Source organism: Vipera ursinii (genome assembly GCF_947247035.1).
Source record: "Vipera ursinii genome assembly, chromosome: 5".
Taxonomy (NCBI): domain Eukaryota; kingdom Metazoa; phylum Chordata; class Lepidosauria; order Squamata; family Viperidae; genus Vipera; species Vipera ursinii.
Window position 1 is genome coordinate 75,369,419 of NC_139518.1, and position 27,984 is coordinate 75,397,402.

The window sequence follows — 27,984 nt, forward strand, 5'->3', positions numbered from 1 at the left end:
TTTTCGCGCGCTGCTCCCCCTCCGGCGCACGCCTTTTACGCGCCTCGATCCTTTCCGTCGCCCCGGTGCGGAGAAGGCGGCGTCGTCCGAAGGACTGACACGGAAGGTCACCTCGTGGTTTTCTTTCGCTTTCCATTCAGTTCGGCGGCGGGGCTTTTCTGCAGAAGCGTTTGAGCCAGCCTGGGCTTTCCTGCTTCGCGCCCGCTGTTCACAGCCCTTGGGAGCAGCCCAGAAGCCCTGCAAGCTTTGGGGAAAAGCAAGGTGACTGCTCCGTTTCCCCTCGTGTTTTCGGGGCAGGGGGTGGGTGAAATAACGCTCTTTTCTTCCCCCGCCGTCTCTCCACGTGCCCCGCTTGGCTCTTGTTTTATTAAAGAGGGTTGCGCGGAGTCCCAGTTTTGCTGGTTAGTCGCCCTCCTAATCGTTAACTTGGTTTTTCCCGCCTACCCGTCCTGAAGTTGTCTGCAAAGACTGAATTAAAACTCTTAGTAGATTTTCTCTAAAGTCTAAGGCAGCGTTTCCCAACCTTAGGAACTTGAAGATGCGTGGACTTCAACTCCCAGAATTCCCCAGCCAGCATAGCTGGCTGGGGAATTCTGGGAGTTGAAGTCCACGCATCTTCAAGTTCCTAAGGTTGGGAAACGCTGGTCTAAGGTGCGCTGCGTTGTCTTACACCACACTTGTAACCCAGAAGCGAAGAGCCAGTCTTGACTCTTTCACTTTTTTCCAACAGCTCCCTCTTCGTGTTGATACTAGTTCCTCTGCAGCTGTAGCATTGAGGTCCGTTGCCAGACAAAATAGGCGCGATGCTCCTTTTCGGGTGCTTTATTCGTAAAATGGACAGGGTTTGCCCCCGTGAGTGAAAATGGAAACAATTCAGAGAAAGGAGAAGCAAATTAAGCCAACGTCTTTAGAAAATGGTTGGATAGCTGAGTAGAAGAGTTGCTTTCAGGAAATAAGAGAGATAACTTGACTTGATAGCATCACATGATAACGTTTTATGCAAGCACTTTAAGCTGACAATAGCACACGCCTACCTTTTTCAAGCTTCTAAGGAGAAAGTTGTGAAACAATAATGATGTATGGCAGATTGCATATGTTTGGCCTGCCAAACTTGCAGGATGTTAGAATGAGGTCTGCAGATAACTGGGTGAAGAATTTGCACTCTGAAGCAGGCTGAAAGAATAGTTAGATCATATGTCATAACATATAAATGAGATTATTATTATTATTATTATTATTATTATTATTATTATTATTATTATTATTATTATTATTTTATTACATTTATATACCGCCCTTTCCCGAAGGACTCATGGCGGTTTACAGGGTGATTAAAAAACCAAAATACAAAAGTGGTCTTTTGTATGGCAGTTTTGGTTAAAAAAATTAAGAACCTTCCCTTTAGCAAACATTGTGTATTTGATAGTTAACAGACAGACAGATTGATTTTCATTCATTCCGCCGGGACCTGAAGACCTGGCTCTTTGAGCTTTCCGGCCAGGACTTGATAATTTTTAATTTTTAACTTATTGTAATTGGGTTTTTAATCAGTTATAGGGGTTTTAGAATTTCAATCAAGGATAATTTAATCTATTTTAATTGTTATTAACTTTTGTATTGTAATATTGTTTTAATTGCCTTGTGAACCGCCCTGGGTCCTACGGGAGAAGGGCGGTATATAAGTTCAATAAATAAATAAATAAATAAATAAATAAATAAATAAATAAATAAATAATAAGGTGGTCCCACTCATAAATTGTGACTCTGGATAGTGCACATACAAAATAAAGACAAAATGGATAGAAAGAAGACCAAATAAACATATAGCTGAAACTGTATATGCTTTCACAACAGAACAGGTTCATCTAACCACTTAATCCTACGTATAACAAAAAGCCAGGTTTTTATGGCCCTGTGAAAGGTCAGGGACATTTACCTCAAAAGAAGCTTGTTCCAAACTTCATAACTCCTTCATACAGCCTTGGCCCATTGCTGATATGCTGCATACAGTGGAGGCCTTCCTTATAGTCTGCTGGTCATATTTGATAAACTGCTTCCCCGAATGTAGTTTTGAAACTCTTTTGAGGGAGAATAAGAAATTGGGAAACTAACTAAAATGATAAGAAATGGCACATTTTAGAGTACACATGGAAAGAAAAGGTATGCTTTTAATTGAAAATGCAACATACTGGACATTCTGTTATTTTGCATTCGCTGTAGTTTGGAAGAAATAAAACCAAAATGTTTTACTTGTTTTGGGATTGGCTGAAACTTGTTCCACAGTGCGACGAGTGATTTTATGGTGCAGAGTGAGGTTGGTGTACATCATACACAGCCAGATACCCATTTGACCTCTGTGCTAGTCTACTATGCCCCAAGCTTAGTTTTGATTTACTTAATTTGAATATGTGTGTACTACAGTGTTACAGAAATTCTAGGTAGTTTGCAATAGTAAGGATAAAATGCAATGAAAGTCAATGAATACAGATTAAAAAAGAACTTGTTCCAATATTTAGCCTGCTCCAAAAACCTTGTAAAACTGCCCATGTCTTGCTTTAGATCATCTCATACATGATAATGAAGCCCAGCATCTCATCAACCTTTTTCTCTGGTCCAACTTGTCAGATCAGCTAATAGCAATCTAATAGTATCTTCCTTCCTTCCCCCTGCCCCTCTGTATTCTTTACCCTTCAGCTGCAGGGGCCAGTGAATTGGCCTATGTGCCTATTCTAGGGGTCTTCAAACTCGGCCCTTTTATGACTCATGGACTTCAACTCCCAGAATTCCTCAGCCAGGCACACTGGCTGAGGAATTCTGGGAGTTGAAGTCCAAGAGTCATAAAAGGGCCGAGTTTGAAGACCCCTGGCCTATTCCTTAATACAGGTGTTTTAGCAATAAGGATTAGAGTTCCAGAGTGGCCAGTACCAATAGCCAATGTATTGCCCCAGTCTCCCATTGAAAAACCAGCTGTGCTGGAACATTCTGCACATTCATAGTATGTTTAAATCTAGTATTTTAAGTCAGATTGTAAAGCTGATCCTTACTGGTTTTGACTACTATCAAGTGAGTTGCTAATAACAAAGGCATGTATGATGCTTCCTCTGAATATTATTGTTTTTCCAGTTAATATGTTCCATTTAAAAAATGTTTCCCTTTTTGATTTGGTCATTGAGAAATATTGAGTGATAACAAATTATCCATTTCTTTATCTCTACAAGGAACGGAATTCACATCCATCTCGTGTACGAAATCTCTCATGTGTGAAGTCTCACTCTTCTTACATATGAAAAAAATCTTAACCATCTTGTGTATGAATTAGCAGCAGGTTGGTAATGTATCAAGTATACTAATATATACCATGTACCAAAAATTACAATACTTCAAAGCTTCCTTTCTAAGAATGCACATTGACTTTCCTCCATTATTAGGTATAGTGAAACGTGCACAATGGTACATGCTGAAACGTTTTCTCGTCCTCTAACTCGGAATGAAGTTGTTGGTTTAATTTTCCGCTTAACAATATTTGGTGCTGTGACCTATTTTACAATTAAATGGATGGTAGATGCAATTGATCCAACAAGGAAGCAAAAAGTAGAAGCTCAAAAACAGGTAATAAAATACTTTAAATATAAATGTTATATAAATAAGGAACAGAAAGCTAACATTATTATTGAGCCGCTGAGTTCAGAATGAGAAACCAATGGATTAAGTTTGCATTTCGAACAAGCCTATTCATTTATTTACTTGCCAGCTTGCTAACCTTGCTCAGTATCTTCACCTTATGACTCTGGGTGTTGTGCAACTGAATAAAAATAAATTTCACAAGGTATAAAAATAACCAAATAATTAATTAAAGATACAACAAATATATACATGCATAGAAGAAATTCGGTTCACACATTTTTAAAAAATTTGGCAAGTAGACGCTTGCCAAATAACGTAGTTCAAGTTCCAAGCCATGACTTTGTGAATAATGTATGGAAAATTTGGGCACCCAAAAATGCTTCTTAAAATCTCAACCCCTCAGCGCAGAAAATAGACACAATCACATGCATTTCTTTCAGCAAGAGTTAAATTACTGGGTTGCTGCTCTCTGCATTAGTCCTCAAGTTACTGCAGTGGGGGGGAATTAAATGTCATTCTTTAGCCCCTGAAAAGCTGTCCTTTCATGAAATAGAGAAATGTTATTGAACTCAGTGGTATTGACTTATGAGTAGACCTGTATAAAATTATGTTTTAAAGCAGGGGTGTCAAACTGCTGGCTCATGGGCCAGACGCATCATCCGGCAATGGCGGAAAAGCTCTGATACCGTTGCGCGACGTCACATGACGTTGCAAGTTTGACATGTCTGCTCTAAAGCTAACACAATCTTTTGTTCATAATTCATAGTTCTAAAATAATGGAACCAAGCTATTGTTTTAAACAGCATGTATGATCTACATTAGGGACGCAGTGGCTCAGTGGGTTAGGACGCTGAGCTTGTCGATCAGAAGGTTGGCAGTTTGGCGGGTCGAATCCCGAATGCCGCGTAACAGAGTGAGCGCCTGTTACTCATCCCAGCTTCTGCCAACCTAGCAGTTCGAAAGCACGTAAAAATGCAAGTAGAAAAATAGGGACCACTATGGTGGGAAGGTTCCATGCGCCTTTGGCGTCTAGTCATGCTGGCCACATGACCACGGAGACGTCCTCGGACAAGCACTGGCTCTTCAGCTTTGAAACAGAGATGAGCACTGGCCCCTAGAGTTGGAAACGACTAGCACACATGTGCGGGGGAACCTTTACCTTTATGATCTACATTAATAAACAAATTCAAAGACCATATGATCATTATATTGAGATAGGATGCCTTGAAAGACTATGACTACCTCTACTAGCTTTTTTTTTTTAAGGTATATGAAATTAATGGAGACGGGTCTGTTGTTTTACAAAGCCCACTTATAGAATGTTGCCTTTGTGGAAATGTTCTTTATTTGTTTTTTCATCACAGATTTTTATAGCTAAAGAATAATTTTCTCTTCCCCAGTAATGAGTATATCATTCTGAAAGTTGTTTGCGTATTTAGAAAGAATTTCTAAGATGCTGTCCACATGACTGCATCTCTTAGCAATGACAGCCCCCAATAACAACAACAAAGTGAAGACTTTACATTACAGTGCTTGCTGGCTTCTCTGTTGACTTTGCTTGTAGAAAGCCAGCAGGGAACATATGAAATCATGATTATGTGACATTAAGAATGTAAAGGACCAGAATGCTCATTCTGCACCACCATATCTTTGAACATTCGCTGAATGAACAAATGAAGGTAATCTAAGGACTACCCATAATGTTTATGAATTATTCTTCAAGTAGCTGTGCTCAAATGGAACATTGCTCTATTGTTGAAAAGGTATTAGGGCAAAGATTAAAATGCATTTGAATAACCTTTCATTATCCTGGAGAGACACCCTGAAGTATTGTTATTAACAACAGGCTGGCTTTATTTTCAGCAAAGAGATGGTACTTTCAGACAAATGAAAATGGGGACATTCTTTTTTCAGATTCCTAATTCACAATTAACAGAATATTCGCATTCCTTAATAGCAGCCTTCCCCTTTCTGATATTATTTGAAAAGATCAAATGAGGCCATATTGCTGAACTCTGGCATTTCTTTAACAGGCAGAAAAGTTGATGAAGCAAATAGGTGTGAAAAATGTTAAGCTTTCTGAATATGAGATGAGCATTGCTGCACATCTGGTGGATCCTCTTAGTATGCATGTAAGCGTTATTTGTCTTATTCTTATGTAAAAAAAATGTTATGTTTCAGGACAAAATGTTCACATGGATACACATGTATTCATAGTGGAACTGTATTTTAATTGAATTTTCTTACTTTCGGGAGTAGATGGACATTGTGGGACAGATGTGTTTCAGCTTTTTGTTCCAAGTAGTAAGTTATACAGGTCCAAACTTCCGGGACCGATTTCTTTTTTCCCATTCTCTCAATATAGACAGCATCTTAATAATTTAATGATAGTGCTAGTAATCCTACACACAATTCAAAAACCTGAAATATTTGATAGAATTAATATATAATGACTATTTTCAAATATTGGGTCAAAAAGAAAAACCTATGCATCTGCAGCTAAGCATGGTATGAGATAGGGAACAAAATTCTGTAATGTCTGTTTTTACATTCATTAAATATCAGAATTGATCATTCAGTTTTAACTTTTTCTTGACTAGTGTGCATGATTGTGGACTTTTTTAATGGGGTAACTTATTTATAACATTGCATCAAGAGTTTTACTTCAGTGAATTTATGCAGTTTTACATGAAGCTAAAAATTGGTGCTTGTTAAAAATAGTATTCAAAGTTCTCTTTGTACACTTAAAAGACTGAGTTATGGTAATTTCATCTTGTTCGTAGGTTAACTCATTGTATGTTGTATCATGCTATATCATGCTCATATAAGATTATTTCAAGCAGCGCTGGGTGTAAGCACCCAGCACTCAGGTATCTCCGGTCCTTTTGCCACGGCCTCAAAACACTCCTTTTCCATCAGGCTGACCTGGACTGACAGGGATTTTAATTATGTTTTTAATTGTTAACTTATTTTAATTTTAATTTTAATTTATTCTACAGGGGCCATTAATTTAATTTTCTTTTAACTTCTGTATTATTGTATTTTATTGTTAGCCGCCCTGAGTCCTTCGGGAGATAGGACGGCATATAAGTCCCAATAAATAAATAATAAATAAATAAATAAATAAATCTAAAAATTAGCACACTGAAAATATCAGTATGGTGTTTCTTTGGAGGAAAAAAAACACATATTGTTGTAATTAAGTATATTGCAAATTTATGTGCAATATAAATTTTTGTTTGTTTGTTTTTGCATGCCCATGTCAAGATTGAAATCTCATAGGCAAGATTGGAAAACAGCCATTCACTTAATATCTATCCAGTTTAACTCCAAGAATGCCTGGAGAGAGGAAGGGTCCACGATGCATTCTTTTTTTTTATTGAAAAGTTTTATAAAATACAATTTTCCTTTAAAAAAACCCCCCTTCCCCCTCCCTCCTCCCCTCCCTACCTCCCCCCTATCTCCCCCCCTCCCCCTCCTCCCTCCCCTACCTCCCCCCCTCCACTTCCCCTCCTCCCCCCTCCCCCCCCCGACTTCCCAGAGCAAAATACAAGGTATATATCTAAAAGGCAATCATAAACAATCATATACTAACAATTATAAACTCTAAAATCCATCACTCTCTAGCTTGTATATAGTAAACCAATCCTTAATAATACTAAATATATATAAAAAACTAAAATAAAAGAAAACTAGCATCATTCCCATCTATGTTCTTCCACAATTCACTATTACCTTAACATATTCTCATTTGCACATTAATAAATAGTTCTTACACAAATTAACCCACATTAACCCACAAAACTTTCTTCCTCTTCCTCTGTAGTAAGTTGTCCATTAATTCCAAATTAAGAAAAAAAAAAATCTATTACCATACATAGCATCCCAAAACTTTTTTTTTTAAAAAAAAACACAACTACCACTTAACTATAAATATTTTGTGGAAGTTCCATAGATTTCTACTGGTCTTATTTTTTTTTCTTTTTTGAGCGTTTTAAGGCAGCACGCGTCACCCTCTGTTCTCTAAGATCATCCAAAAGAGTTGCAGCTTGAACTCCTCCTGTACCCTTCTCGTCTATCTGTGCATCTTCATCCTCTTGATGTTCTCCTTCTCCAGATCCCTCTGCAGCTTCCAGAAGTGTTGATGGGGTTACTTTCAAAACATTATTATAAAAATCATGCGCTTGCTTCACATTACTCAAACAGTACCTTTTGCCATCATACATGAAGCTCAACCCAGCTGGGATCTCCCATCTGAACCTTATATCTCTTTGCTTGAGCTCTTGCACAAGAAATATAAAATCCTTCCTTCTCTTTAAAATCTTTGGAGGAATTTCTTTTAGAACCAAAACTTGTTGACCAGCAATCACAACTTTGGTATCGTAGGCAGCTTGTATAACTTCATCTCTAATTTCCCTTTTTACAAAATAAACCACCACATCTCTAGGCAACTTTCTCTGTTTAGCAATCCACGAATTCACACGAAACACTTTGTCCATACCTTGTTTTAATTCAGATGCTGGATGGTTCAATACTCCCTCAAAAGCCTCAGAAACCAGCTGCTTTAAATCTTCCTTAATATTCTCTTTTAGGCCTCTAATTCTCACAGCAAACTGCATCTGGTAAAATTGGGCCAAGCTCTGTTCACTGTCGATTTTGTCTTTTAAATCTTCAATTTCCAATACTTTTGCTTCTAATAAAGCATTCTTTTGAATCAAGTCTTGCACTTGATCATCCAGCACCTCCACACATTTAGCAACTTTTTGCACTGAGGACAAAATGTCTACCTTCATTTCTCTAAGTTTCTGTTCCATCCTTTCTTCCATTCTCTGCTCCAATTTCTCCTCCATCTGTAGAAATTTAACACCCATTGACTCCAAAATTAACTGGGTATGTTTTTCAAGATCCTTCGATGTCAATACATCAGGAGAATGCAACGTCTGCAGCAATGATTGTTGTTGCACCGGAGAATTTCCAGCACTCCGAAAAGTTCTAGGGGGAGGTTTAGCCGCCATCTTTTACTTACAATTGTGACGCACTTTCACTTTAAGTTTTAAGCAAAGTCCATCAAGCTTGAGAGTAAAATAAAATCTTCTTCATCTCTTCATCTTTCCCTCTTGTACTGCTCTGCCTGCTCTTTCCCTTTCATAGTCTCTCCTTCAAGCAGGGATGGTCGCAGACGCCTGGCTCTGCTCCATAAAGTCCGGAGCAGAGACGCTGGTCAGCTGGGAGCAGCCCAGGCTACGGGGGAGTTCAATCCTTCAGCCGCCCAAGCTCCAAGCTCAGGCGGCCCCGGAGAACTCAACCCCCACCTGGGGGCTCACCCCCTCCTCTTCTCCCGAGGAGGGGGCTTCAGATTCGCCCGAACAGCTGATCGGCGCTGTTTCGGGCGAAAAACACCAGCTGAGCCGCGGGCAGCCCGGGAAGGCTCCCTCCGTCGCCGCGGAGCCACCGGAAGTCCCGGTCCACGATGCATTCTTATGACCTGATCATTAGTGATCCCTCTACCAAACCACCTGGTTTTGACCTTCCTGGTTTTGTCTGGTCAAAATTGAATAGAATTAGGTGTGATATTGGAAGAAGTGGAAATGGAAAGATTCCCCTTGTTGCACCATAACTGACAGACAGACTGTAAAACATATTGTGCAAGTTATGAGGCCACTGCCATACCCCCATAGAAGTTTTCCTTATAATTACCTGGACTGTGTTTATGTTTACTTCCCTTCCGTCATGTTCTCGTATAAAGCATTTTACATTCTTGGATGTACTGTAGATATAGTATAAAAATGTCTCAAAGAGTTTTCATTTCTACGTGTAATACTTATCAATATTAAAAGAGCAGGTAGGATATTAAAACTAGGTTGTTTATTATTAATGGTAAATTTGTACTAGTAAGAAGACTTATTTATTAGTGCTCTCCTGCCATACTGGCATGGGTCCGGACTACCTACGGGAACACCTGCCAATGTCAACACCCCACCGCCCTGTGCGCTCCCACAGAGAGGGCCTCCTCAGGGTGCCACCGCTCAAGGAATGTCGGCTGGTGGCCCCCAGGGGGAGGGCATTCTCAGTGGGTGCGCCAGCCCTCTGGAACTGCTTACCAACTGAAATCCGGATGGCCCCCGACCTCCGCACCTTCCGGCGCGACTTGAAGACTTACCTATTCCAGCAGTCCGGCCTGGCCTGATAGCTCTAATTGGGGTCCCAGTTTGTTTTGTTTATTGTTTTTCAGTACTGTTTCATTATGTTTGCCTACCTTACTCTGTACACCGCCCCGAGTCCCTCGGGAGAAGGGCGGTTTATAAAAACAAACAAATAAATAAATAAATAAATACTGCTTAAGACCAACAATATCTCTATTTCTTAGATCAAGGATCAAAATACTTTTCAGAATCAGTAAAAAAGCAAAAATAATCACATGGTATACAGTGAGGGGGAAAATTATTTGATCCCCTGCTGATTTTGTACGTTTGCCCACTGACAAAGAAATGATCAGTCTATAATTTTAATGGTAGGTTTATTTTAACAGTGAGAGACGAATAATAACAAATGCATTTTTCTGGATATTTTTGTTGTTATTCTATCTCTCACTGTTAAAATTATAGACTAATCATTTCTTTGTCAGTTGGCAAATGTACAAAATCAGATATTTTCCCCCTCATTGTATTATATAAATGCATTCAGATCCTCTCAAGACTAGCCTAACTTAACCCAGCATCAAGAGAGTAAAGTCACATCCTCTGGGATATATTTTGTTTTATTTTTCTTGTTTGGTGAGATACATGGTTAATATACAAATAGCTTTAAGATTCAATATAACTTTCATCTTTATCCCTAATTTGAGATTATAGCTGTTTAACTGATGCCAGCTCAGTAATTTTTTTAATTTTATATTTGTGCCTTAGGTAACATGGAGTGATATCGCTGGCTTAGATGACGTTATTACAGACCTGAAGGACACAGTCATTTTGCCAATCAGAAAAAAACATCTATTTCAAAACTCAAGACTTTTGCAACCACCAAAAGGTAATATGAAGAAGTCCAAATTATCTTTTTAAAAGAAAACCTTACTGTAATAGAATTCAAGGACAAAAGCTCAAGTTGTGTTAAAAAAAATCCAGTTTTACAAAAAACTTAGAAAGATCATTGAACTTGTCCCATTTATAATAAACTTCCATGGAGAATTAATTTAGATGTGGAGAAAGTAGAGATTTTCTTCCAAATAATTCATTCCAGCTAAATTTATACATTTAAGTATATGTAATTTTGTAATGTTGCTTAATATTTCATTCTTCAATTTAGAATAAAATTTATAGGATGACTTAAAGGGCAGCAATATAAAATTAGCAAATGACGGTGCAGAACCTTAAAATAATTTCAGCATAAATAAAATATTTAATTTGGGTAAACAAGATCCTTCTCTGCGTATCCTTTGTCTTTATACAGGAGGAAATTCTACTAAGCTGTGCCTATCTCAAAATTCAGAATCGGTACATTTTCACCACATGAGTATTTTTGTGCCTATATAGCTTATTTCTGTCCCTCTGAGATTGTGCTCATTGTAATAAATTAGTGGGCAGATAAATGTCAGGATTTTATGGCATAGGAGAGCAGCTTGTAAACAATAATGCTGATGTGGAGACTTTGCAAAGAGTTTTATTAACCGCAGCATGTATAAAATACAGATACTATGTTTTCCCATGTAGAATGGCAATAAATTTATTAACAAATGAGTTTGGTTTTCAGGAGTGCTGCTATATGGCCCTCCAGGTTGTGGTAAAACCTTGATTGCGAAAGCTACAGCAAAGGAAGCTGGTTGCCGTTTTATTAATCTTCAGCCCTCAACATTGACAGATAAATGGTATGGCGAATCCCAGAAGCTGGCAGCGGCTGTTTTTTCTCTTGCTATAAAACTTCAACCCTCTATCATCTTTATTGACGAAATAGGTAAAGTGGAATTTTCTACGTGTTTGAAAATATTACCCTCACATTTTTTTTAAAACTTTGTATTCTTCTTTGTTAGTTTGCTCATGTGAGATCAATACTACTTAGAATTATCAATAGCAAAACAATAGGCATCTTTATAGGATTTGGAGGTGGGGTTAAGGGAGGCCGCCGTTTAATTTGAAACAGCAGTGTTATATTGCTATAATCATATAATGGGTAGAGCAGCATCATTTCTCATCCTGTCAGAATTAGCGTCTATCCAGTATGAAATTCAAAATCTTGGGTTAGATATATGGATATTTTTTTTTAAAAAAACCATAACATTCATTTCACCCCCTGTTTATTATTTTTATAAATAACTCAGGGCAGTGAACATACATGATGCTTCCCCCCTCCTATTTCCCACAACAACAACTGTGGGAGGTGGGTTGGGCTGAGAGAGTCTGGCCCAAAGTCACCCTGTGAGCTTTCATGCCTAAGATGGGGCTAGAATTCACGGACTCCTGGTTTCAAGGCTACCACCTTAACCACCACACCACACTGACTCTACATTTAGCATGGGACACGTTTAGTTCTTAGATAACATGTAAAGCTAGATGTGATACTTATTGCTTAAATCCCAGTAATATAATACTTAACCAAAAGGCATATCACTGGAAAAAGCCTAATTCTATAACAACAAAAAAAAAGAGAGAGAGGTTTCTTTCTCATTATAGTTAATATAAAACAACAGTCCCTAGCCTTTGCAGCTTGGCGGTCTGGGAGGGGGAGAGGACAACTGGGCTGTGGAGTGGCATGCAGGTGTGCATGAGTAGTGGGCCAGCGTGCACACACATGATTGCCCACTGGACCACCACTCGCGCAAGTTGAGCTTTGCGTGCACTCCGGCCAGCCATTCACGTGGCCCAGTTCCAAATAGGCCGTGGCTGTGCCCTAGAGGTTGGGGACCCCCGGTATAAAAAGTCTGTCCCCTTTCCTGTTACCTTTTAATTTTCCTCTTAAGTGTACATTAACAGCTAATATCTGTTCCTAGCTGGATTCTTTGGGTGAGTGATGAGATCAGATATAACCCAGTTGGAATACATGCATACATATCTTCAGATATGACAAATTGCTTCAATCAGACTGACTGTTCCTGGTCTTCACGAACACTAACAGGGATGGGGCCAGCCCTTACTTCAGGCTCAGGATGTCCCTGAGGAAGGAGACAAGAACTGCACCAAACCTTATCTTTTAGTTTTCATCAGATGAACAAATTCCACTTTGAGCGGACACTCCTGCATATACCCAATTTCTATGAAATAATATTGGATAGTGGTTTCAAAACAAGCCAGCTGTGAAGCTGTATTTTAAGGTGGACTTCCAGATGCTATGAACCCATCCTCTTTCATGTTATACCAATTTTACACAACTTTTGAGACTATACATTTGCATACTTTGTTTTAACAGTTAAAGGATTTTTATTGATTTATTTTTAATAAAAGAGATCAGCTATAACAAGGATATTATAATTTGAAAGGGGGGGGAAGTAGACATCATGCTCCTCAGTAGATATATGAAATTTATTACTTTAAATTGATCAGATTTTTATATTAAGGAAGATCTAAAAGCTGCAAATATTGTTATAAATCTTAAAAAAAACAATAACAGCAGTGCTCGGTGGGAATATTTTTGTGGCTTTGAATAGTTGTATTGGCCAATAATAGAATTAGTTATGTTACTATAGAGAGAGACTACAGCGTGCCCAATGTTTTAGACTTCTTGTCTAAATAATACCTATTAACAGATACCAAAAAAAATGTTTTTATCATAATGCCTCTAGTTGATTTGTGCTTTTTTAAATATATAAAACAGGTGGGGGTGTTAACCAATCCAATTAAGGTATTACTAATTTATGTCTAGGGATCTTGAATTGTACTGTTGTTTAAGAATTGAAATTACTTTATCCAAACCAGGTCTCCAAGTTCAGCATTTTTTTTATAAGACTCCTAGAAACTGATAGACAATAGACAACCAACTGAAAAAGGTGCATGGGGCATCCACCCTTCTTGGTTACATCATAATCTGATTCTAGAAATTTCTTTCCTTTACTAGAAGAGCCAAGAATTGTTGTTTCAGAAACTCAGCTAACCACATATGATGTTATCTTGCATATCTTCCTATGTGTCCCCTCTTTTCTCAGTTAATGCATGCACCTCAATTAATTCATTATGCAACACATACAGCTTCATACTTTAGAAATACAACTTCTACTCAATTTTTGTTGTTGTTAAATTCAGATTCTTTTCTACGAAGTCGTTCAAGTTCTGATCATGAGGCCACAGCTATGATGAAAGCCCAATTCATGAGTCTCTGGGATGGTCTAGACACTGATTTTAATTGCCAAGTAAGTAGCACATTATTATTTTTATTGATACATTCATGCAATGCTCATAAAAATGTACTTTTCATTGCTTCGATGCACAGTTGTGGGAATTTACTATCAAGCAGTGCAGCGAATAAAAAAATGTCAGCTTGAGAAATGGAAGCAGAAAAAAGATGGTTTATTCATTTATTCCTTTCCTTCAGGAAATCAATATACTGTACGTAGTATTTCTTCCTTTTTACTTTTTTCCACAAGAACAACCTTATGAAGTTAATGCTGAGAAGCCATGTTGTCCAAAATCACCCATGGCTAAGGGTTAGAACCTGGTCTCCTGAGATGCCAGCTTAACATTATAAGCCTACATCATACTGTGTAGCAGGAACTTGCAACTTTTTACAGGCTAGGCCAGGGCAAGGGTAGGCAGCCTTGGCTCTTTTATGACTCGTGGATTTCAACTCCCAGAATTCCTGAGCCAGCTATGCTGACACAGGAATTCTGGGAGTTGAAGTCCACGAGTCAAAAAGAGCCAAGGTTGCCTACCGCTGGGCTAGGGACTGCTGCCATATTTCATATTTTTAGTTTCATATTCTTGCTTGGATTAGTTGTGCCCATAAGAAAGTCTTGTCTCATTCTGGTTAAACCTAGCTGATTCAGTTGAGATCAATATTGCTGTAGTTGCTCCAGTTAAGCACCTTGGTCTAACCACAAAGCGGCGTAATTGGCTGAAAGTCACAGTGAAATGGAGAAAGAGACATCCAGCCAGCTTTTCAAAGATAAGACTGATTGCAAACTACTTTTTAAAAACTTTTTCCACCCAATCTAATCTAGTGATAGGAAGCCTTAAATGGCAGTATCTGTGTCAAAGTGAATTTATACATCTAGGACCCCTGTTTCTTTATTTCTAACCATTTCTTGAGAAGTGAAGGTGCACTAAATAATAATAAGTCCCTTTTCATTTGAGGAGGTTTTTTTCCATCCCTAGATGATGCCTCTGTATGTGCATACTCTCAAATAGCATGTAGAGCTGGGATGTCAAACTGCCGGCCTGCAAGCCGGTTGTATCATACGGAGGCTGCGCCCACCCCAGCTCCAACAATACAAAAAAGGTCACGATTCGTTATGACATGTCACGTGATGCGGCAAGTTTGACACCCGTGATGTAGAATAATATTAAGTAACATTTCTGGACTACTTTGAACATGATACATTTTATTTTATTTGTCCCATTTATTTTGTACATTGTCAATTACATACTGTACAGCAAACAAAATAAAGATGCCTTAAATGATGGTCAAAAACTGTAGAAAAATTTGAAAAAAATAGAATAAGAGTATTCTCTTTTTCTTGAATGAACAAGTTAACTTACATTTCAGTACTATGCAGATTTTGAATTGTCTTGGTTTGAGAAAGGAGTAGGATAATTTAAAAATAATAGTGACATTTTTAATATTAAGCAAAAGGAGGTCTTTATTTTGGTTTGGAACTGCTTTTGTATGTCTAAAACTCTTTAAATTTAATAATTTATTCTAATTGTTTGATGTTCAAACAAGCTTTAGGATGAATAAAAGTTCAATTTCTGTCACTATCAATTTGGAGGTGAAAATCTAGAGCTGTAAACAATTGATCAACAGTTTCTTTGATCAGTTTTATTTCCATATGAAGACAGTAGCAACATTACTAATTTTGTACTCCGACATATTTTATATGCAGTTGTAATCATGTACTTTGGAATCAGTATTTATAAACACAATTTTGTAATGCTTCTCAATTGAAAGTGGGCTTTTTTTGAGAAACTTAAAAATCCAGAGGTTTATTCAGATTCAGGTATATTATGTGCTGATTACATTAATGGGGGAAAAACATTCTTTAAAAACTAGGGCCACTTGTTTGTGAAATGTGATATGTCAACATTCATGTATTTCATCAAGAATAACTGTTCCTTGTCATACATTACATTTAGGTGATAGTGATGGGAGCTACCAATCGCCCTCAGGATCTTGACACTGCCATAATGAGAAGAATGCCTACAAGATTTCATATCAATCAACCTGTAAGTTGGTTAAAATGTTTGCCATTGCCTTCTTCCCAAAGCACAGGTTGGCAACCTGTGGCTCTGGAGCCGCATGCGGCTCTTTCAGCCTTCTCCTTAGGCTCACAGTCGTCCTCCGCCATTTTCAGAGAGAGAGACAGAGAGAACTACTTGCACTTCCCTTCTCTCCCTCCCTCCCTCCCTCCCTCCCTCCCTCCCTCCCTCTCTCTCTTTGTGTGTGTGTGTGTGTGTGTGTGTGTGTGTGTGTGTGTGTGAGAGTGAGTGAAAAAGAGAGTGGCCTTGTGCTGTGTTCTAAGAAGCTGACAAGCTTATTGGGCAGGGCTCCTGCCTTTGCTGCGTCTCCGCAGGAAGCAGCAGAAAGCAGGGCAGGAGAGCCAGCCCAATAAGAATAAGTGTCAGCTTGTTTGAGAACAGTGTGAAGCCAGCTTGCCAGGTGAGCAGAAGATCGGGGGGGGGGGAGAGAAAGAGAGAGAGAAGTCATGCATAGCAGCCTCTATTTCTTTTTAATTAAACTCTTCAGTCAAGCTCCCCTCCTAGCGGGCGGATGCGCGCAAGAATTTTATGGTTCCCAGTGTTGTTTTTTTCTCTGGGATATGGGTCCAAGTGGCTCTTGGAGTGTTTAAGGTTGCTGACTCCTGACCTAAAGAAAAAGTGACTGGCCCAAGATCATCCAACTTGTTTTGGTGCCTAAGAAAGGACTAGAACTCATGGTTTCCCAGTATCTTAATACTGTGTCATACTAAGTTTCCAAGGTAGTTTATCACAAAGAAAAACAAAACATTTAGCCAAATGCACAAACACAAGCTACTTACGATGAAATGCTGTTCCATGGAGAGAACAAACAGGATTTTTTGAAAATGGCATACCAAAATTTGGGCAATTTACCTAGAATGTTCCCCTCCTATTTCTGTGCTATCCATATTTTCTTAAGGTGATAAGAGGTATTGTGGGTTGTTCCTTGATGATTTCACAGGGAAGAGAGTAATAATCCTGCATCTGAGCTACGTGGGGGTTTAAAACTTAAGTCAATAAATTATGTTTTCCTTCAAAACCCACTATAGGTAGTCCTCGACTTACAACAGTTCATTTAGTGACCATGCAAAGCTACAACGACACTGAACAAAGTGACTTATGGTGGCTTTTCACACTTACGATCATTGCAGCATCCCCATGGTCATGTGATCAAAATTCAGATGCTTGGCAACTGATTCATATTTATGACGTTTGCAGCGTCCCGAGGTCATATAATCACCTTTTGTGACCTTTTGACAAAGTCAATGGGGAAGCCAGATTCACTTAACAATCGCGTTACTAACTTAACTGTATTGATTCACTTAACAATCGTAAAATGAGGCAAAACTCACTTAACAAATGTCTCAGCAACATAAACAGGCTCAATTAGGATCATAAGTCAAGGACTGCCTGTATTATGCAGTGAAGATTGGACCTAATAACTGCTATGTCTGAGATATGAATTCCTGTCACACCCATGGAGTTTTGCTTGAGTTGTAAGTTTCATGCACTTTCAAAAAACCATTTAGAGCAGCGGTCCTCAATCTATCTGGATCCACGAACCGGAAGTGGGAGGGGGGCATGCACAGCCTAGATTCTGAGCATGTGCAAATGAAGGTTTGCATGCCCGCTGCTTGTGCAGCCTGATTCCCAACAGGCTGAGGACTGATAACTGGTCCGCAGACTGGGGTTTGAGGACCCCTGTTTTAGAGGATGTGACGAGAAATCAGAAAGTTGTCATACCTGATTTCGCCAGAAAGCTGGAAGTGGAGTGTGTGTGTGTGGGAGGGGGGGATTTTCCAGATTGGATATATAAAAGGGAAATTTTGTAAAGCTTCAATTTTATTTTAGTAGCAGAACTTGTAACATTATTTACTGTATTTACCTCTTGATTAAATCAGTTTCTTGCTCATCAGAAATTCATCAGCCTTGTCCAAAATAAGTTTTAGGTTTTTTATTCAGTTTTCTGTTCTTTATAATCTGTATTAAAATTGCGTGGTGGTATCTTGCTGTTTATTTTAACTTTTCAATTTGTATTTTATTTGCCATTTATTTGAACTTAAGGAACTTCTGGAAAGATTGTGTCTGTGTATGCTGAGAAATTAGCTGTATTTGGTTGTGTTTTTCCGGAAGCAGTTCCTGCTGCTCCAGACTCAATTTCTGACTGACTTCTCCCAAATAACCTTCAACTATCTTCCATGAATCCCTGTTATCAAAGGATTTATTGTCTCACAAGTGCTTCTTTCAGAAGCAAGGAGGAGAGAATATAGATCCTGGGTGCTGTTGATGTGGGAGAATAATAACATTTGCTTGAGAAGCGCTTGCATTTGACGATTGAAACTACTTTTGATCATCAGCCCCTTCTCTGGAAGATCCAGTGGTACGCCAAGGAATCTATAGCAGAGTAGTATCAAGTTTTCAAAAGGCATCATAATAATTGTAAGATTATCACTTTAAAAAAGGTTGGATCATTATTATTATTTTATACCAATATGATATCACCTTTCTTTTCTTTTCATTTAAAGGCACTAAAACAGAGGGAAGCCATCTTGAAACTTATTTTGAAAAATGAAAATGTAAGTTGGTCATTTTTGCACTATGAAGTAAATTAATATGTATTCCTACAACATGGTTGTAGACAAGTAGTTTGTGCCAGCTCTCATATGGAGAATTTTGTCCTCTGTAATAACTCAGTTAAGATAAAATTCTGGCTCATAACTGTTTTACCCAAACCTGGATTTTAACAAAATTTCGCCAAATAATAATATATTTTAGAAACCTATTGCATATTGGTAAACTCCTAATTTATTCCAGTTTATTTTTTTTTATTGAAAAGTTTTAAAATACATTTTATCTTTAACAATCCCCCCTCCCCCCCTACCTATCCCTCCCTTCCCCTCCCCCCCCCTTTCCCCCCTCCCCCCCTGACTTCCCAGAGCTAAGTACAGGGTATAAAAACAAAGAACAATCATAAACATCCATATGCTACCAACAATAGATTCTTAAATCTATCACTCTCTAGCTCATATAAGATAACTACAAACAATACTAATATTACATATAAAGGAAAAAAAAGAAATAAAAAGGAAGACTTATTCAAATGCTAAATGAAACTTTTTAGTCCCATATTTGTTCTAGATATATTCAATCCATTTTCTCCACTCCATAATATAACGTTCTTGCGAATGATCTTTCAAATAAGCCGAGATCTTTGCCATCTCTGCCAGGTCAGAAACCTTTAAAGTCCATTCTTCTATAGTCGGCAATTCCTCCTTCTTCCAATAATGACCTATTAAAAGTCTTGCTGCTGTAATTAAATTCAACATCAACTTAGTGTCCACAACTGTAGCATCTGTAATTATACCCAACAAAAAGAGTTGCGGACAAAACTTTATCCTTTGCTTGAAAATCATCTGCATATTCCACCAAATTTTTATCCAAAAAGCCTTAACCTTTTTACAAGTCCACCATATGTGAAAATATGTTGCATCTTCGCCACCACACCTCCAGCATTTTGGCTGATAATTCGGATACATACTTGCAAGCTTTTTAGGATCTAAATGCCATCTATAAAACATTTTATAAAAGTTCTCTCTTAAGTTTTGAGCTTGTGTAAATTTTACGTTCCTCACCCAGATCTTTTCCCACGTGTCCATTGTAATAACTTCTTGGATGTTCTGGGCCCATTTTATCATACAATCTTTAACAAGTTCTGTTTCTGAGTCAATTTCTATCAATGCAAGATATATCCTTTTGATATTGTTGTGACTCAGGGCCAGCCTGTGGGTCCGACAGCCGGCTCCGATGTATCGGAGGACTCAGATGTGGGGGAGGAGGGAAACGAACCGGCTGATGATGATTTGGAGACTTTGCAGAGTCCTCAGCCGGGAACCTCTGCTCAGCTGTGTGAGCCCGAGAGTGCAGAGGATGATGACCCACAGCTGGCCCTGTTCAAGGACGCCCGACGCAGGAGGCAGTCGAGCAGGGACAAACAAAGAAAGGCTATGGGACTCCTCGGGAGGAGGCACAGGGAGACCACGCCCTGAGCTCTCTATAAAAGGAGTGTTTGGGGAGGGGCTGGTTGCTGAAAGCAACTCTTTTGCTTGAGAAGATAAGCTCTTGTGTGTTTACTATTAAATCTTGGCAGAAGCCTTTTAGCCTTGGACGCTTTCCAGTCTCTTCTTTTGAATTAGGGGTTGCGAGAAGAGGGCTGGTTCAGAACAGATATGTGCTGGACCCTGATTTCTAATTTGCTTTATCAAATTTTCATCAGTCATTGCAAAACCAGTTTTCTGATCTTCTTTCCACCTGGCCCGTAACTGAGTATATTGAAACCAAGTTTGAACAATCTTCTCATCTCGCAAGAGGTTATACGGCTTCAAACACCAGACATTTCTTTCCAAACTTAAAATCTCCTTATACGTAATCACATCATGTTTGAAACCAACATTTATGTTTTCTATTGCGTGTTTTGGAATTGCCCACAATGGCATCTTACAGTCTAACTTATGTCTATACTTCTTCCAAACTCTCAACAATGCCTGTCTTAAAATATGCACTTTAAACACATTATCTACCTTCTTATCATACAACAAATATGCATGCCAGCCAAATAACAAGTCGTGGCCCTCAAGATTTAATAATCTCTCTTGCGTCAAATTAATCCAATCACTTATTCCTGCTAACGCAGCAGCTTCATAATATAATTTAAGATTGGGCATTTTGAGACCACCTCTTTCACGAGTATCCTGCATAATCTTAAGTTTAACTCGTGGCCTTTTCCCTGCCCAAACAAATTTATTGATACCCCGCTGCCATTCTTCCAGATTAGAATCTTTCTTAAGAACCGGTATCATTTGAAATAAGAATAAAAATTTAGGCAGGACATTCATTTTCACTGCTGCGATTCTTCCCAACAAAGACAATTGCAATTTTTCCCAACTCTCCATTTCTTTTTGAATTTTTCCCCATAATTTTTCATAGTTATTTTTATATAACTTTGTATTAGAGGGTGACAAAAACACCCCCAAATATTTGACCCTTTTAGCAATCTCAAATCCAGTTAATCCTTCTAAAAGAGTCTTTTGCGATACTGTCATATTTTTGGCCAGAATTTTAGTTTTTTGTGCATTAACTTTAAATCCAGAAACCTTCCCATATTGCATTATTATCTCCATCAGGTCCACAACAGAGTTCTCCGGCTGGGTCACCGTAACAACCAGATCATCTGCGAACGCTCTCAATCTATAATCCTGATCTCTAATTTGTATACCCTTAATTCTTTCCGAATTCCGTATTTTTACCAGTAATATCTCCAATGTTAACACAAATAACAAAGGCGATAACGGACACCCCTGCCTTGTGCCCTTCTCAATATTACATGCTTCAGTCAAGCTATTGTTAACTATTATTCGGGCAGTTTGTTTTTGATATAATGCCCTAATTGGTTGCAAAAATTTATCCCCAAAATTCATTTTATCTAAAACTTTCATCAAAAATTGCCAGTTCAATTGATCAAAGGCTTTTTCAGCATCTAAAAAAATTAGCGCCGCAGGGATCTGGTTGTTCCTTTCCAAAAACTCTAACACATCAACTATATGCCTCACATTATTTTTCATTTGCCTACCACTAATAAACCCAGTTTGATCCCCATGAATCACCTGTTGCAGAACCCTCATCAATCTGTTAGCCAACACCTTAAGCAAATATCTTGTAATCTGTATTTAAAAGTGATATCGGTCTATAGTTTTTTACTTGAGTAGCATCTTGATCTTCCTTCGGAATCAAAGAGATAAAAGCAGTTCTCCAAGACGGAGGCACCTTTCCCCCTCTCTGAATTGTCTGGAACAGTTCCTTTAACGGTTTTATCAACTCTAATTGTAAATTTTTGTAGTAAGCTGCAGTCAAACCATCTGTACCTGGCGCTTTATCCACCTTCAATTCCTTAATTGCTATAAGAATTTCTTCTTCTGTTATCAATTGATTAATCTCCTCTTTTTGTGCTTGCGTAAGAACCGGGATGCTAGCGTTCTCCAAATATACATCAATGTCTTTTTCATTAATCTTCTTAGCATATAATTTAGAATAAAAGTCCACAAAGTCTTCCTTAATAAGATCCTGTTGAAACACAACCTTTCCCTTATGTTCAATTTTATCTATATTAGAAGCCCTTTGCTTTTTCCTTAGTCTGTAAGCTAGCCATCTACCTGGCTTATTAGCATTGCAAAAAGTATTATGCCTGGCAAACCGCAAATAGGTTGCCACTTGATCAGCCATCAATTTATCAAATTGTCCTCTTAATAGCTTAATAACCTCCTTAGTCTTCACATCCAATGGATTCAAAATTAAGGCCTTTTCTTTTGCCCTAATTTCATTCTCCAATTCTTTCCTACTGGCTTCCAAAATACGTCTGCATTTATTATTTATATATATCAACACTCCTCTCATGTAGGCCTTGCTAGCATCCCAAACCATATCCATAGAGGTATCCTTGTTCATATTAATTTCAAAAAAATCCTTCATCTGCTGTTTACATTCTTCCACATTTCTCTGATTTCTAAACAAATTCTCATTTACACGCCACGAGCGCCTATCCCTATTGTCCTTATTGATCTCTAACCAAACTGAACTATGGTCAGAAATAGTTCTTGCACAGATCTTTACCTTCTTAATCCTAGGAAAAAAATCATTAGTCAACAAAATAAAATCAATCCTGGAAAAAGTTTGATGTCTGTCAGAAAAAAAAGTATAATCCTTTTCATGTAAGTGTGGGTCACGCCAGATATCTCGCAGTTCCAAATCGTCCTTCATTTCAAAAAAAGATTTAGGCAATCTGGCATGACTCGGAACACGCTTAAAAGAACCAGCCTTATCCATCTGTACGTCCAAAACACCATTCCAGTCCCCCATAAAAATAAACGATTTATAATCCAATTGAGTAAGCTTTGTATGAAGTAAACTAAAAAAATCAGCTTGTTGATTAGGAGCATACAGTCCAACTAGAAGCGTTTTTTTACCTTCTAACAGCAAATCTATCATAACATATCTTCCTTGCTTATCTGCTTCAATTAATCCCGCTGTTAAAGTACTTTTAACGTAGACAACCACTCCATTTTTCTTATTCATCGCAGAGGCAACAAATTGCGTGCCCAACCTTGAATTCGATAAATACTTTTGGTCCATAACCCTAATATGCGTTTCTTGCAAGCATATAACATCAATCTTAAATTGTTTTAAATATTGAAAAACTTTCTTTCTCTTCTGTGGTGAATTTAATCCATTAACATTCCAAGTTAGAAATTTAGTCGCCGTGCTTGGCACCCCGAAGCTTTTGGAGCACATTCTCAATAGCCCCTGTATCTTCTTTGGGCCGTGCTCCTCCCACAGCTTCACTGTAAGTACGCTTTGAGAGTTCCATAAACTTCTGCTGGTCTTGCTCTTGTACTTGTCTTGCTCGTCTTAAAGCGGCACGTGTCAACCTCTGCTCTCCAGCAGCAGCCGATGAAGCTATAATTTGATCCCCTCCAGCACCATTCTCCTCTGTCTGTCCACCTTCAGCCTCTTGAGGTTTTCCCTCTCCAGATCCCTTTGCAGCTTCCAGGAGTGATAGAGGGGTTGCTTTTAAAACATTGCTATAGAAATCACGCGCCTGAGTCACAGTAACCAGACAATATCTTTTACCTTCGTGCATCACCACCAATCCGACTGGAATCTCCCATCTGAACTTAATATCACGTTGCTTAAGTTCCTGTACAAGAAGTGCAAAATCTTTCCTTCTCCTTAAAATCTTTGGAGGAATCTCTTTTAGAACCAGGACTTCTTGCTCAGCAACCACAACTTTAGTATCATAAGCAGCTTGAATAACTTCATCTCTAGTTGCTCTCTTTGTGAAATAGGCCACCACATCTCTAGGTAGCTTCCTCTGCCTTGCAATCCATGAATTTACACGAAAAATTTTATCCATACATCCCTCTATTTCAGATGCTGGCTGGCCCAATACTGCTTCCAAAGCCTCAGAAATCAGCTGCTTTAAGTCTTCTTTAGGATTCTCTTTTAAGCCCCTGATTCTAATAGCATACTGCATCTGATGGTACTGGACAAGACTCAATTCTCCGTCCATTTTATCCCTTAAATTTTCATTCTCCAGTACCTTTATTTCTAGTATAGAGTTCTTTTGACTAAGATCCTCCACTTTTTCATCCAAACGTTGCACACATTCAGCCACGCTTTCAACTGTAGACAAAATGTCTACCCTCATTGCACTAAACTTCTCTTCCATCCTCTCCTCCATTACATTAAACTTCTATTTCATCCTCTCCTCCAGTTTCTCCAGTTTCTCCTCCAGCTTTGCCATCTTATCATCCATCATTTCTGACATTACCTGGGATTGCTTTGCAAAGGCATCTTGTAAGTCCTTAAGCGTCAATGCCACAGGAGGTGCAGGAGGAAGCAAAGCTTGCAACGATGTCTGTTGCACCGGGGAATTTCCCGCACTCCGAAGAACTTTAGAGGAAGATTTAGCCGCCATCTTTCCCCACTTTCACTTGTTGCGTACTTTCACTTTAAAGCTATAAAGTCCATTGAGCTAGGGAGTAAAAATAAAAATCCACTCCACCTTGACCTCCTGTACCGCTCTGCCTGCTCCTTATTACTCCAAAGTCTTTCCTTCTGGCAGGGGTGGTCGCTAACGCCTGGCTCTGCTCCAAAAATCCCGGAGCAGAGACGCTGGGCAGCTCGGAGCAACCCAGGCTTCGGGGGGGCTCAATCCTTCAGCCGCCCAAGCTTTCAGCTCAGGCGGCCCCGGAGAGCTCAACCCCTACCTGGGGCCTCACCCCCTCCTCTTCTCCCGAGGAGGGGGCTTCAAATCCACCTAAACAGCTGATCGGCGCTGTTTTCGGTGGAAAAACGCAGCTGCGAAGCGGACAGCCCGAAACGGCTGTCTCCGGCGCCGCGCCGCCACCGGAAGTCCCATTTATTCCAGTTTATTGTGCATCCATAATACTTAACCATATTGCTAGACAACATTCAGAATTATCAGTAGAGACCTTTCAGGTTATCCACATATTATAGCAACTTTGATTCAGTTTTTTACGATTTGCTTACTGTAAATTTTTGTATGGAATTACTCATTTTATGTGGTCATCCATTCAACAAAGTGATTAACGATATGAAAAATAATACAGGTAGTTCCCCACCTTACGACTGTTCATTTAAGAATGGCTCAAAGTTACAATAGCCTTGGACAAAGAAACTTAAAACTTGCATTTGCTGTTACGGCCATTGTACCAATCCCCCAGTCAAAATTTGGGCAATTGGCAACCGCTAGCATTTACAACCATGGCAACCCCTAGCATTTACAACCAGTTGCAGCATCCTGCAGTCACATGATCACAAAAGCTCATGTGCTCCACAATTGTAAAGGTGAGCTGGTTGCCAAGTGCCTGAAATAATGGTCATGTGACCAGGGCAGGTGGGGGCATTGTACAGCCATTGAAACTCTGGAACTGCATTGTAAGTAGCTTTTGGAAAGGAGTCCGTCGTATTTTGGAACAATCACTAAGTTACCAATCATTAAGGATTACATGTATCATCTCTTGTAAATAAAAACAACTTGCAGAACAATTATGCAAAATATCTAGTTTATCGCCAGTTAGGACATAAAAATTTATCACAGCCATTTGACTCGTTATTAGTAATTGCCAAAATTATAAGATGCCCATCAATAACCAAAATGTCATGTTCGGATATAATATATGGAGATTTCTTGATTAATATAACCATTCTGGTCGTTTTTGAATTTCCATAAATAACTATCTGATAAATCAAATTCCAAACCAAAGTATTTTTTTAACAAAATTATTTGATTCTATTTCAGTCTATTATTGTTTCTAAGTTAATTATATGGCCCTTATATGTGCTTTTTTTTTCTTTGCTTACAGGTGGACAGGCGTGTGGATCTCCTTGAGGTTGCTAAAGAAACTGATGGGTTTTCAGGAAGTGACTTGAAAGAAATGTGCCGCGATGCTGCACTGCTGTGTGTCAGGGAATATGTAAATACCGCATGTGAAGACAGGTACTTCTTAATGCCCCAGAAGATTTGATATCTAGGAGCCAATTTTGCTGGTGTTTTTTTTGTTGTTTTGTTTTAACAGGAATGGATTCTCATAGCCTAAACATTGGCTGAACTGTTTGGAAGATTCGGGAGGGGATTCCTTCCTATTTTCTTAGTTTGCGTAGCAAGATGGATGTGCTCTTAATTCATGACTAATTTCTATGTCTTATTGCATCTGGAGAAGTGAAACTTAAATTAATGCCACATAAGATGTTGCAGAGAATTTTAAATATGCAAATAACCGCTTTAAATTATTTTTAAATACCTCAAAACAATTCTGAAAACAGGGCCGCAGTGGCACTGCGAGTGGGGGGAAAATGCACTGACCAAGTCCCGGGCTGCGGACCACAGGTTGGGGACCTCTGCTCTAGATTATTCCCAAATAGTGCATGATACATAGTACTCTTGTCTCTTATTTTATTAACTCTGCTTTTTCGCTTTTTCCTGTTCTTCTCTCCCAGCAACGACGATGATGAAATTCGCCCAGTGCAACAAAGGGATTTGTATCGAGCAATCGAGAAAATGAGGAAATCAAAAGATGTAACGAATCAAAATGTTCTGATGCATGTTAGTTTAGATTAATGTTATCCATAGCTTCTTTTAGTGACTGGTAATTTAAATAGTAGAAGTCAATTGAAAACAAAAGAAAACAAATCCTTTTAATGATTATTTCTGGAATTGCTTTTATATGCTGATACCTAAGTTATTGAAACCTAGTAATTTTGCAGAATTGGATTCAGTCGGTGTGACAGATCATGACATGGAGGTATATGGTCTTGCTTAAACCAATGTCCTTGTTGCAGCCTTAAATATTTGTTGGTAGGTTTTCGCATGGCACATGGTTGCTCTGAGAAGGAGAGCGGAGCCTGTGTATATGTATATGAAACGATGTGTGTGTGTATATGATATGTATGTATATCAACAGGTTTTTACATAAGAGACATAATACGTAGAAAACTTGAATGTGAAATCCGTTCATTCTTTTTCTTTTTACTTACTATCTGGATTGAATTAGACCATGGGGTTAAAATAATAATTGCACAATTCCCTAATGCACACGCATTTTGCTTTTTTGGAGAGTCGGGAGGGGTGTATTTGTAACGTAGGGAAAGTCTCATTTCTCCTTTGCATCATAACTGACAGTATGCGCTGGTGCCAATAACCTAAACATAAAAAGTGCTCAAATCTCATGAATCTTCATTTTGTATGATCCTACAAATTGTATTTTTAATACCTTTTTGTATAATTGAAATCTACCATTGTAGGCAGAACACTGGAAACGACAGGTTGTTAATGTTTTCTTTTATTTCTGAATTGTGAATAATGTCCTTTATTTAATTACTGGCCATAAATGTTGCCATTGCTCAATTTCCTTCTTTGCTGTTCTAAACGTTCTAGGTCATACATGTCAAACTCGTGATGTCATGTGACGTTGCGCAACGTATCGCAGCTTTTTCACCATTGCTGGCAATGGGGCGGGGGTGGTTTCCCGGTGATGCGTCTGGCCTGTGGGCCAGCAGTTTGACACCCCTGTTCTAAGTGGAAATAACAAAAATGATAACATAAGAGTGGCTTTCAATTTTAGTTAAATTTCTTTCTGTGAGACAGGGATCTTGCAAAGAGTGGGAAATAATAATCATAACTGGGAAGATTGGAATAATAAGATTTATTTTCTTAAATTCATGTACTGTTGTTTTTTTTCCTCCCTGAATTCATATCCTAATTCTAGATGTACTCATAAGTTTAGTTTCTTTGGGTATAGAATCAAAATGTCTTTTACAGATTATATGCTAACTAGAATGGTTTAGGGTTCAGTTACTCTTACATAAAGCAGTTTTTGTCAAATGAAATAATTCTTTTAAAAATCCAACCAAG

At 38.6% G+C, this 27,984-nt stretch overlaps 1 protein-coding gene across 1 annotated transcript; it reads left to right on the forward strand.

The window, feature by feature from the left end:
• ATAD1 (ATPase family AAA domain containing 1) lies at positions 1–27,915 on the forward strand. Its single transcript, XM_083365028.1, has 11 exons — positions 1–261; positions 3,219–3,325; positions 3,429–3,609; positions 5,658–5,756; positions 10,530–10,650; positions 11,371–11,571; positions 13,851–13,957; positions 15,897–15,986; positions 18,524–18,574; positions 25,937–26,070; positions 26,571–27,915. The coding sequence occupies exons 3-11, from the start codon at positions 3,448–3,450 to the stop codon at positions 26,689–26,691; spliced, it is 1,086 nt and encodes a 361-aa protein (XP_083221154.1). The 5' UTR covers positions 1–261; positions 3,219–3,325; positions 3,429–3,447; the 3' UTR covers positions 26,692–27,915.
• Positions 27,916–27,984: the final 69 nt, after the last annotated feature.

Excerpts from the sequence above, each read along its gene's own strand:
- ATAD1 (XM_083365028.1), top strand. The coding sequence starts at position 3,448 with ATGGTACATGCTGAAACGTTTTCTCGTCCTCTAACTCGGAATGAAGTT. Across the intron at positions 11,572-13,850 it reads CATCTTTATTGACGAAATAG|ATTCTTTTCTACGAAGTCGT; the intron begins GTAAAGTGGAAT and ends TGTTAAATTCAG. Across the intron at positions 18,575-25,936 it reads TTATTTTGAAAAATGAAAAT|GTGGACAGGCGTGTGGATCT; the intron begins GTAAGTTGGTCA and ends CTTTGCTTACAG.